General features: G+C 46.2%; 1 protein-coding gene and 1 pseudogene across 1 annotated transcript; one reads left to right on the top strand and one right to left on the bottom strand.

Annotated features, from left to right (window-relative positions):
* Positions 1 to 330: 330 nt before the first annotated feature.
* LOC119310556 lies at positions 331 to 1,989 on the bottom strand (annotated as a pseudogene).
* A 203-nt stretch (positions 1,990 to 2,192) lies between these two features.
* On the top strand, positions 2,193 to 8,130 carry LOC119310555 (plasma membrane ATPase-like). Its single transcript, XM_037586266.1, has 6 exons — positions 2,193 to 2,211; positions 2,315 to 2,396; positions 2,475 to 2,635; positions 2,757 to 2,930; positions 3,592 to 3,607; positions 7,904 to 8,130. The coding sequence occupies exons 2-6, from the start codon at positions 2,324 to 2,326 to the stop codon at positions 8,128 to 8,130; spliced, it is 651 nt and encodes a 216-aa protein (XP_037442163.1). The 5' UTR covers positions 2,193 to 2,211; positions 2,315 to 2,323.
* The last annotated feature ends 4,389 nt before the right edge of the window (positions 8,131 to 12,519 follow it).

The following is a 12,519-nucleotide window of genomic DNA, read 5'->3' as shown; positions in this document are numbered from 1 at the left end:
AAGGTATCTACAAATAATAAATTTGCCATGCTATAATTTAAGACATGTATGTGACATAAAATTATGACAAAAAATAAAGGATACATGCATGTAAAAACACAAAAACAAATGGGGGGTTTGCCAAAAGAAATAAAACTCGGGACAATTTCCCTAAAAATGACATTTAGAGTAATACAAATAGATTCCTTCAAAAATTACCGATGGTTATCTCTACTCCTAATGGACGACTTGGTGAATAGTCCGCGCGGTTTATTTTTGCTCGTCTTTTTTCGTCATCCCCCCACGCTGGTCTTTTTTCGTCATCCTCTCCCACTCTGGTTCCACCGATTTTCACCCTCCCACGGAGGAAAAAAACGCTCCAAACAACCGTGCGAGCAGCTCTTCTCCTCGATTACCCTCGTGCGCACTAGGGTTTCCTACGCCACCGCCGCCGCCAGGGAACTCCTCGACCAGCCCACCCTCCTGCCGCTCCGCCCCTTCCCTTCCCATCACCGTATTCGCCCCCTCCATCTCCTTCCGGAGCCACTCCCCTGCCGCGAACATCCTGCTCGCGTTGTACATGACCGGTACGGCGGCCCTGACGGGGAGCGAGAACCGCCACGGGAACGCGGCGGTGAGCCCCTCGGTGAAGACCTGCGTGGAGAGCACGAACGCGTGCGGGGCCGCGGCGGCGATCTCCGTGGTGTCCCCGGACCGGAGGCCGTCGAGGATGTACAGCGCCGGGAGCGCGGCGCCGACGAGGAATCCGCCCACGGTGTGCGCGGCGAGGGGAGGTGCGCGAGGCCGCGGAAGACAGGCGCGGACGGGTTGGGCTTCCCGGGGCGCTGCGGGAAGGCGAGCGTGGCCAGGAGGAGGAGGTAGGGGAGGAGCAGAACGCCAAAGGCGATCTCCGAGAGTGGCACGGTGGTCGAGAAGGCCAGTACGGCGGCGGCGCCTAGCGTGTTGAGCTGCTTGATGGAGAAGAGGTAGTGGTGGTGGTGAGGGCGCGTGGTGGGCGAGGTGGGCTCCGGTAAGGATGGCAATTTTATCCATGGATATCCGATCCGAATGGATAGGGTTTGGATATACTTTTGTGTCCATGGGCGGCACCCAAACCCAACCCGATTGTTCGTGGGTAGGGCATGGATATAATCTTGTACCCATGGATATACCCAAACCCGACCCGATAGTATGACTTAATGGAAAAAAATCTGCTATCCCTGCCCCACGTTCAAATGTCTCACTGCAATTTTACACTTTTTTTATCTAAAACATGCATAAGAAATTACACCATCCCCATTGTAACTTTTATAAGTTGATAGTCAATCCCCTCCGTAACATCAACACCCCTTCCCTTATTTTTACCTCCTTCTTAAATGACTCGTCATTCTCATATGTTAGAAAAATACTAAATGATCTTAGGTTGTACTAGATGTTGATTTACCATAAGTGAAGCCTAGCCTGCCACGAGGTGAAGAATGGAAGAGTTTATGTTAATATTGTGTTAAGTCTTATTTATATGTCTCGAGAGGACCCAATGGATATCCAGTGGATATGGATATCCATCGGGTTTGGATATGGACACAATTTTTCACCCATGGATTTTTTCGTGGGCGGGCAAAGAATATCTTCATGGATATGGATATGGATTTCATATTGTTCAACCCGATCCAAACCCGACCCATTGCCATCCTTAGCTCCGAGTGAAGCGGCAGGGCGGCTGCCTCATCGATGGCAGCGCGATGCCGCTCCCGCCATCGGGCCCACGCTGCCGGACATCGTCGTGATCTTGGCTTGTTCGCTCAATGTCGTTGGGTTCTCCTTATCCGCTGAGTTTTGATACACCTCTTCTGTTGAGCAATCCTGGTGTGTTAAAAACAGTGTTTTAACTTTGTCTTTGATGGTTTATTACTATGCTTTCCTTTGTCGCAGAATTACCATAATCAGGAAAGGGAGGGAGCAAAGTTGTTGGCCGATGATGATATGAGATTTACAACCTGTTTCCTGCATCCTCTAGGAGTAGGATTTGAAAGCGTTTTGGGAAGTAGACTGAAGACCAAGACGATGGTAATTTTGGTGATGTGAGACGGTGTGGTAGCCACCCAATTAGTCGTAATTCTGCGGCCGCATGTTGTGACTCAACTTGATAATTATGTGTTTCACGAAACAACATCACATATTTTCAAGAGGAGTGGCCGAAGGAGAACTTTTCAATGTTGTTAATGTATAGTGGTAAGTCAAAATTGTTCTGAACTTATTAACCATTCCTATACTGGTAGGCAGGTATACATTGGACTTGATTTAATTCGTTTTCTGCTGTTGAACTGAACTGCAGCTGGGGTTTATGCTGATTGCGCTGATTTGGAAGTTCGATTTCTCGCCGTTTATGATCCTGGTCATTGCCATTCTCAACGACGGTGGGTCTCAAATTCATTATGCCAAACAAACATGTTACTGTCCATTGCTCATTTGCTTGATTGATTTACTCAACTCAGGCACAATCATGACCATCTCCAAGGACAGAGTGAAGCCATCCCCACATCCAGATAGCTGGAAGCTACTGGAGATCTTCATCACCGGCATCGTCTATGGTGCCTACCTTGCTGTGTTGACCGTGGTGTTCTTCTTCGCCATGACTAGCACCGACTTCTTCAGCGTAAGTGTTGTTTCAACCCATGCCATGTCTAATCCCTCCAAACTAGACAATTTATGGGCGTGGCTCGTGCTGCTTTACAGACAATATATGCTAAATGTTCCTATCTGTTTCCAAATTGCAGGAGAAGTTCCACGTGCGTTCGCTAAGGAGCAACAAGGACGCGATGATGTCTGCCCTCTACCTTCAAGTGAGCATCATCAGCCAGGCCCTCATCTTGGTCACCCGGTCGCACCGCTGGTGCTTCCAGGAGCGCCCGGGGCTCTGGCTCTGCTTCGCCTTCGTCGTCGCGCATATCGTAAGCCCACCCCACCCGGCCTCACTCCAACAATGGAGTGCGCGCGTTCATATTCAGTTGTAGCTGCAACAATACCGAAGGAGAACAGAACAAATCAATGATAAAGATGGCGTCGACACTCTTCATGAATGCCGTTCTTTTTAGGAGCTGATTTTGTTGTACATAAAAATGCATATGTATGAAATGGTCAATTAAAATGTGCTTTGCAATCCATTATAATAATCCATCAAGTTATAACCAAGCCCTACTGTTCCTGGTTGGTTTTGAAGTGTTCCGTTGGCACTTGTTCTCTCATATGAAATGGAGAGCTGAACAAGTGCCAAGTCCTACTGTTTCTGGTTGGTTTTGAAGTATTCAGAATAACTATTTATAACTACGGAGTGTCTTCTGCTCGAGTTTTAGTATCTCAGTTAAGAAATTAATAGTAGCCTTCCTCTAAAGAGGTCTGCTGCCTTGCTTTTCATAATTGAAATTTGTATTTTATTTTCTTATATTCAAACAAATGTTTGCAGAGAACGGGTGTTCGGTGACTGAGATAGCTTTAGTGAGTTGATGGTTTGACTTGCTAAGTATGCCTGCAAGGAGGACACTGTAATTTGGTCCAACAAGTACGCATAACAATCTTTTGATTGTTCAACATTCTTTATTGCGTGAATTTCAGACATATCAGGATGCAGGTATATGACACTATTGTGTTGTCTGCAGAGGTTCTCATTCTGAAAGAAACTGCAACTATGCAAGAGCTTATTGACGGAGATTATGAAATTTGCAGTTCATGCTCTGGACATCAGATTGATACTTTACCAAAGGTGCACCAACGGGCCTCCGTCTCCTAGGGTGATGGCGCAATGACATCGATAGCGGCAGCAATTACGCACAGGTGATGGTGGATTTGTCAACTGACTTCATATCTCTATCTCTACTACCTAAACAACCTGTAACGCTTTATTCCGATCTTCTGTCTTATGTCGTTTTGTCCAACCGCACACATTTGTCTGGTCGTATGCTAGATTGGAAGAACTGGAACATTTCCTACTGCGTTTGTAATGATGCAGTACGGTTAAAAACTTTTTATTTACTTGAGTCTGCTACCTCAGATTGATGCGTCATGCTCGGGCAGTAATAGTCTAAGCTTCATCGTGTAACAAGCTCCACCTGCGTGCACAGGTAAGTGGTTCTGGTACTGCTGCTATTTTTGTTTGTTATATTTGTTGCCAGTCTGATTGCTACTATCTACTGTACGTGCTTATTGTTTGGCTTTGAAGAGATATTTCCTCGAGGTTATGCCAATTAATTTGAAAGCAGATGGTAAACTGTGATTTGCTCCTCAATTTGTACTGTATCTGAGATCTAATGTGTGCCAGTGTGCAGCTAATCACTAAATATTTCCAGTGTGCAGCTTGTGAAATCTTTCAAAGCTATATTTCAAAGCAGATGGTAAACTGTAATTTCAAAGCAGATGGCAAACTGTAATTTCAAAGCTATATTTCCAGTGTGCAGCTTGTGACATCTTTCTCCGTCTTTGACATCTGATTTGGTAAATATTTGTGGTGCTGAACCACACATGGTTATTGTACCTAATATCATCCGTATGTATTGTAGCTATTTTTGATGCTTTGGATGATGAACAGAAAATTATGTGAATGACATTAACAACAAATGGTTTAGCGAATGAGGCCCTGATTGGATGGCACTGGCAAATGGATCATCAAAGTATATGTTTTAATTTTCCATAGAGACATCTTTTTAACTCTTCATGCATTAGGGTTCAAAATTATTGTACATATATTACCTTCCCCTCGGATAATTCTTTCAAGTCAGCACCTATGTGCAATTGAGTTTTTCGTGTTTTAATGACGGCTTTATTTCAATGTAGATATTATCTTCAGTTTGTACTTGGCCATGGTGGGATGCCAGGAAATATCCTACTCATCAATCGGAATAGTTATTGTCGTTCTAGGAGCTGAAAGACATCGGTCATTCTAAAATGTCTAACTATACTTTTATCAAAGAGGCAACACCTGACAGTGTGCCGATATCTGTAGGTAAGATTGTAGGATGTCTTCTCGCTTTTTGCCCTTGTCAGGCTTTATATTTTTGTCCCTATGATCTAGGATTAGTTTAGTAGCCATCTAGATAAGACTGTAAAATGAAGTTGCTCTATGTGAAGGTGAAGCTAATACTTTCCTTGTTACTTTAGCAATTTGTTATATAGCATTCTATTATTCTTTATTCATTGGAAATTTTGATGGCACCAAAATATTTTATTTGTGATCCTTTTCCTAACCAAATTATCTCGCGACAGCTCTGCAAATCAAAACTTGTGACACATCGAATTGTCATAAGAAAAATCTCAACAAATTTGTATGATAATTTTTTCCTTAGCTTTGATTGACAATAAAACATTTGTATGTTTCTAATTGGTATATTAGCATAGCGATATTGTGCATGGGTTCATCCTTGTCCTTTAAGCTAAGGTAAATTCCCCTAGATTTGCAATTTTATTCGATGAACAAAATGTCTACTTTATCTACACATACATCTGGTAATGGGGATATTTAGGATGTGATGAAAAATGACATGCTATGGCGGAGATACATGGAGTAGAGCCAAGTCGAGTGATGAGCGGAGATGAGATGAGGAAGACAAGATGAAGATTTACGGCGGGAAACAAACACGACATGATTTAGATGACAAGGGCGTTGTTCCTTCTTGCCGCCCCTCATTGCCGCGTCACACTGTTGTGCCCGATCTAAACATCGATGGCGATGTCTCTCCTCGCGGCGTCACATCAGTGTGCCGCATGTGGATGACGAGGGCGTTGTCCCTCCTCTTCGCCGTGTCACACCGTTGTGCCCTATGTAGTCGACAAGGGCACCATCCCTCCTCGTGGCGTCACACCTTTGTGCGTGATTTAGACGATGAGGGCGCCGTCAATAGTGAGCCCTTCTGCATAGACCACCTGGATTGGATTGACCAGGATGCCAGGTCGATGGGCATGAGGACTCGGTGCCAGTGTTGCGGCGTGAGAGGTTGTCGGCAGGGGAGGAGGCCGGCGATGCCGTGGCGGGGAGAGGAGGTTGTGGGTGACACTGTCGAGAGATGGTCGGTTATGGGGATAATAAGGGGCGGGCTCGACCAGTGGTGGGGAGGCGAGATAGTGGGAAGAGGAGGGGTCGCACGATGCCATGGAAGCACGAGGAGGATGCGGCGACGTCGTTTTTGGAAAGGAGGCGACGGGGACAGGAGCGGATGGGCGGGCGGCTGTAAGGGGAGAGATTTCTGTGTGAAGCCAAATATTCAGATGTTGACAACACTGTTTGATAGCACAACATCTTGTCATGCAACTTGGTAAGTAAGGTCTCTTGTCCATTGTTGTAATGATTTATGGTTTCTAATAGCTACCAAATGTAGATTTATCTTCAATATATATTCATCAGCCGATAAATCTGGTACGTCAGCGACAAAAAAATGCACTGTGTATATATTCTGGATCTTATCGATACATCATAGTCGCTAGAGATTGAAACACCGAAGTATTTAGTGACATTACAAAGATTCGCGAGAGAATTCAATGAAGCACTGAAAATTGCATGACCCGGCTGAAATTCTGATATATCTAGATGGCAATGTATATTTTTTGTTGGTATTTGAATAAATATGGATAGATTGTCTTAATATTTGAGATACAATCATTTATTTTTGTTTTCACTATATTCAAGATATACTATTGATTTAGGAAGTTACAGGTATGTGTCTGGCTATTTTCTTTTGATTTTGTGCTCTCGTGAAATGGTAAACAATTGGTTCATCTGATTTGCACGTTGAGTATTCTCTGTTGCACATTTTTTGACCTTACACATGAAATATTCGTACTAACTAGATATATTACTTTTGCAGGATGGTTATGAGGTGATCAAGAATTTTTTATTATACTTGCTAAAATATCCTAAAGATAACTTTTTTCTTTATATTGTGTGAGAATATATTAAACGCATCAAGCAGATATTAATTCGTAAAACATTAATAATTAGATCAACGCTCTTTATGTATACAATACATGGTCAAATTATATTGTAACCAACTTAATTACATTGCAAGTTAAGTTAAGTACATTTCAATTATTATCTAATTGTTAATGACTATCTTTTCTACACATGTAACATTATGTTTATATAACTTCAGCAAAATATTTCAAAAGCCCGTAGCAACGCACGGGCATTCTACTAGTGTATGTAATTTGCCATCTCCTATGGAACACAAAAATCTGTAAAACTTGCCATTTGATTAGTCCAATCATTTTCACAAAAAACTGTCATGTTATGTAGATCAAAATTCATGAAATTGCCATGTGACTATAATGGGAGTTATATTGATTATATAGGTTTTCAGATTCTGCATGATCTTTTAATGGAGCATAGAGGTTGTACATTCGCCTTCCATGCTTATGATATTTAGGAAGTCGAGAATTAACATTTGAACCATAAAACTCCTAGAACATTCCTCTATATTGGTTATGCCAATTGGGTTATATTGGATAATTGAATTCATGCGATGCCTCACACCTTTTCTTTCATCTAAATCTAGAGTTGCTCTGGTTATCAAGAATACTGAGCGAAGCTGTGACTGAGCAAATGATGAATAGATGGCCACATGGAATTTGTTAAGTGAATGCTATAATTGTAATTTAGGCTTGCCTTGTAACTGAGAAAATTAGGACCAATGCTTCAACTCAGTCACATCTAAAGCATCTCCAATAGATGATGTAGATGCAAAAATAACTAACTTTTGCATCTCCGAGGCCCAAAAACCCCTCTCCAACAGATGATATAGATGCAAAAAAAAAATTACATCTCCGCCTTCCAGAGATGTAAACTATAACACCTCGCGGTGCAAATTTGCACCTTCACCTACATGAGATGTAAAAACGGCGGTCGCACGCCAACTACCCAACTGCCTTCATTTCGCTTCAGCGCGGCGGCCGGCCGTCCACCCGCCGCCGCCATCGCTGCCGCTGATGACCCCATTGCGCCGCCCGCCCGTCGTTGGCCTGACCCATCTCGCTGCAGCCGCCGTCGGCGCGACCACGGGCCCCTATTTGTCCTCCACCCCAGATTTGCCCCACCTCGGCCGGTCACCATCGTGCCGGAGCTGCCTACGAAGAAGCAACGGGCCGCCAAGCCACGCGGTGGAGGCGTAAAGCGGCAGATGGCGTAGGGGGGCGCAACCCGGTAGCGAACCAACCTCGGCCGGCCAAAATTTCGAAGCCGAACGCGGTTGCGGCAGGTAATTGGCTGCCGCCAGCGGCCGTGGCTTCCTCCTCTGGCCAAAGAGGCCCTCCTCCACCTTCACCGCCGCCGCTACGCCGTTCCTCCTCCTCTCTCTCCACCTCGAATCGTTGCTGCTCCGCCGCCACAATTCGCGCCACCGATGTTGCTCCGCCGCCCCGATTCGCGCCACCGCCGCACCGATTCGACACTCCCTCCGCCCCTCCGCCGCTCCTTCGCCACCGCCCAAATCGCGTCGCGCCGCCGCCGTCCCGATTCGGCTGCCGCACACTAGTTTTTACATCTCCATTTTGCATCACCTATTGGAGTTGCACTTTTACATCTCCGTTTTGCATCATCCGTTGGAGTTGGCCCTTTTTTAAAGATGCAAAAGGCACTTTTTGGAGATGTAAATTTTTACATCTCCAAATTTGCATCTTCTACTGGAGATGCTCTAACGCTGCTTCCTCGTGGAGTGTCACATGGTGACTAGCAAGTATGGTCGCTTTTTGGCTATGATATGGAAAAACTATCAATGCACTGGTGTTTTGGCTATAATAAGTAACTGTTGCATTAAAGAAAAGTACTCCCTCCGTCTCATAATGTAAGACGTTTTTTGACACTAGGCTAGTGTAGTGTCAAAAAACGTCTTATATTATGGGACGGAAGGAGTAACTGTTATGTCCAAACATGAGCTATGTTGAATATAGGTTTTTTCAAATTCTGCATGTTCTTTTTCATGGAGCATGGAGGTTGTACGTTATTAGCATGGCATGCTCATGATATCTATAGGGAGTATCAAAAGGTGTGTTAGAGCATCTACAGCCGGACTTGGAAAATCCAACCCCTCAAACGCCCCCTGATCGGTCTCGCCTCAAATAATGCATTTCACATCCGTATACCTCAAATCAAAAACACATTTGTAGATGTATAATGTGCTGACATGGCACCATATCTGACTGATGTGGCATGGGGTCCACTTGTAATGACGAAATATGATTATTTGAATCTACAAACTGATAGATAATAACATATTGATAATATCATCTTGCTACACTTCTGAGAAGATCATATGGAACAAAGAGTGCCAAAGATCATGTGGCTGGACTTGCACGGCATCACGGCAGGTGGCCGGCGATGCTCCCAGAGGTGGAGCGGTGTTTCCTCCTCCGCATCGAAGACAACAGATCTCGACGGCGTGGCGCAGTGGAGTCTTAGCGTTCGATGCGGGTAGATGGACTTGCGCAGGAGGTTGGACCTATCTGACGCCGTGATGAAGTCGATGGTAGGCCTCGCAAGGTCGATGCGTCGGCAAATGCTCTGAAGATGGACCATGGAAGACGGCGGCGGCGGCCTCTGAGAGTGCGCCGGACCGGTGTGTGCCCCAGACCCGGCAGTTGCTTGGTTGGGGCCTCCGATTCTAGATGTTAGGCTTGCTCCGAGGTCTGTTTGGTATTAGGCTCGGACTATCAACACCCCTTCATCAAGTGGATAGGAGTAGTGACAGATGTTGCCAGAACGGTGGCTTCAGACTTACTTATGTATTACTTTGTAAGGTCTTCGTGAATAATTAATAAAGTGGCTGCTACATGGTCCAGATGCAGAGACCGGGGGTCTCCTCCTTTAAAAAAAAGATATAGGAGACATTACTTAATACAGAACTAGAGAACAAATCTTTTCCCCTCTTGTGCCAAGTGAAGATTCAAATTGGACTGCGATCTTTGTGACCCTGAAGATAGAGAACTAGAAATCAAAAATTTCTAAATGACCAAACAAATAATTCGGAAAAACACACATACATGATTGACGAGCCCATTACAAATAATTCTAGAATTTGAATCTACAAACTGATAGATAATAACATATTGATAATATCATCTCGTTACACTTCTGAGAAGACATATGGAACAAATAGTGCTCAGATATGGACGACAATACTTAATACAGAAGTAGAGATCAAATATTTCTCCTCTCGTGCCAAGTGAAGATTCAGATTGGATTGCGACCTTTGTGAACCTGAAGATACAGAACTGGAGATTAAATCTGTATCCTCCTCCTCTCCACAATAAACTTACCGGAGACAGGATATCACTCCATGGTAACTCCAGAATGGTGCTCTGGCACGGTGTCTACAATGCCTGTGCAAACAAATTAACATCTTATAAGCATTGAGAACCAAAAATCTCACAGATTCTAACATTCAGAGACAATGAGAGATGGCTGAAAGGATGCAATGAGAAGCACCACCAAGATTTAAACAACTCACAAATATGAAATACCTGACTGGGCTAGTCTTGAGTGAAAATAATAATGAGCTGGAAGATCAGCTCGCCCATCTTGTTCCTCCGAAGACTGCTGCCTCCTCATCTCCATCATCAAGATGTGCGAATCGAGATCGACGACACGAGCGTACCGGCAGAAATTAGAAGCGACGAAGTTGGGGATGAAAGGCTCGTCAAAGCATTCCTCAAGAGAAATTGTGCTCTGGATGGTGTTCATCCGTATGTTGAGCGCGAGTACACATCGTGCCCCTCTTGGGATGCACATCCAGTTGCTCCGGTTCTCACGGAGCTTGCCAAGCGCCAAGTAGACAACGCCATGATCGGCGGGGCTGAGAAGAGGGTACATGGGAGTTAAGCTAGTGGGCAGATCGTTGCCAAATCCACCGAGTCGTGGAAGGTCCTTGACGTGGACCTTATACACCAGCTCCCAGTCCATCTCTTCTTTGCGCAGCGACCAGACGGACACGGCGCGGTCCTTGTTCTTGACATGCTCGAGGAAGCCGTCGACGGAGACAAACAGCACGGCGTTGTTGACGACCCCCACGGTTCGGTAGGCTTTCGGCTGCGCCACCCGTGTGTTGCTGCGGCTGTGATCCAACGACTTGGTGTTGGCCAATTCTTTTGGCAGGGGAAAGAGGTGAAACTTGAGCAAGGGCTCGTTGTCGCCGCCATTGTTGAAGAGGGTGTCCCAGTGGCAGTACACGCCGCCTCGCAGAAGATCCGCCCAGCAGCCCATGCCGTTGGCCGAAAAGGTCACGTCAGCTCGGTATGAGTATGATGAGCTCTTGCCGGTGATGCCAGAGGGAAAGCTAGCCAGCTTGACCTCGGACCATGGCACCATTGACGAGCCGGGCCGCCATACCAAGAGGGCATCCCCCTGTTGATCCAGCTTCCCCAACAGCACCAGCGCGTAGTCCTCCCCGCTGGACGGGCGCGCAATGAGAAGGCGAACAGTGAGCCCCGTGAATATCCAGGAGGGGTCTTCGGGCGCCGGGGCCATGTGAAGCGATCCCCGGGCAGCGTCGTAGACCACATAGATGAGGCGGCTGAAATCATGCAGGAATGTCGTCGTGAGGACGATTACTCCCTCGTCCACAGCTTCGACCGTCGTCAGCGGGCTGCCGCCTTTGAGGACCAGACAAGACAGGTTTGTTGAACTGTCGTCTTCATCCTTGGCGAGATGCACACCGATGTGTAGGCCCTGGACTACCTCGTCGGCATACGGCTGCATCACCGGTGAGAACCCTGACGCCTTTCTTTCCACACACCTGAGGATCCTGAATGGTTGCTGGTCGGCGATAAAATCGAATTCATATTCGTCCTCGAAGTCCGTCCGCACGCGGCGGTCCAGCAGGCACCCGGGCGGCAACCTATCTAGGTGTGAAGGTAGAGCCATGGAAGCGGCGGCGGGGCGAGAGGGGAGGGGGGCGGCGCGGCGCGGGCGGCGGGGGCTAGCTGGCGAGGGCGCGCGAGGCAGGAGACGCCTATCGAGGAGCGAGAGGCGCGGTGCGTTGGCCAACGCGTGGACGTGACGACTATATATGAATCCCTTCCAAATAAGAATGCGAGTAGGTTAGGACTTCGGAGAAGGAGACCGAGTAGGATTCATCACGTACGCTTATAGTTGGACACTGATCGAGTAGGTTAAGGAGTTGGACACCTAATAGCAAATTCGCTAAAACCCTGTTCCGCAAATTTGATATAAGGGCCTGCTGTAAAAAAAATGCAGTATCATGAGGCCTGCGGCTGGCAAATGTTGACATGTAGTAGAATTATATAGATGCACGAAATTTATATATAACCTAGTCATGCCGCACTAGTTCACACCCAAAATCATGCGCATATGAGGTAGCAAGTTTGGCCGTACGAATGCGCAATCAAACAAGATAAAACACGATCAAATCACCACCGACCAATAAACAAATCAAGCAATACCATCATTGTTGCGAAGATCGTCGCCACCACCACTAGCCATAGCACCTCGATCGCCATATTCATCCACATTGACCTCCACCTCCAGGGGGTGGCGATGGAGAGAGG

This window comes from Triticum dicoccoides, chromosome 5B (genome assembly GCF_002162155.2).
Source record: "Triticum dicoccoides isolate Atlit2015 ecotype Zavitan chromosome 5B, WEW_v2.0, whole genome shotgun sequence".
Lineage (NCBI taxonomy): Eukaryota > Viridiplantae > Streptophyta > Magnoliopsida > Poales > Poaceae > Triticum > Triticum dicoccoides.
Note: the sequence above shows the minus strand (reverse complement) of the source record. Positions and strands in the feature narration are given on the sequence as shown.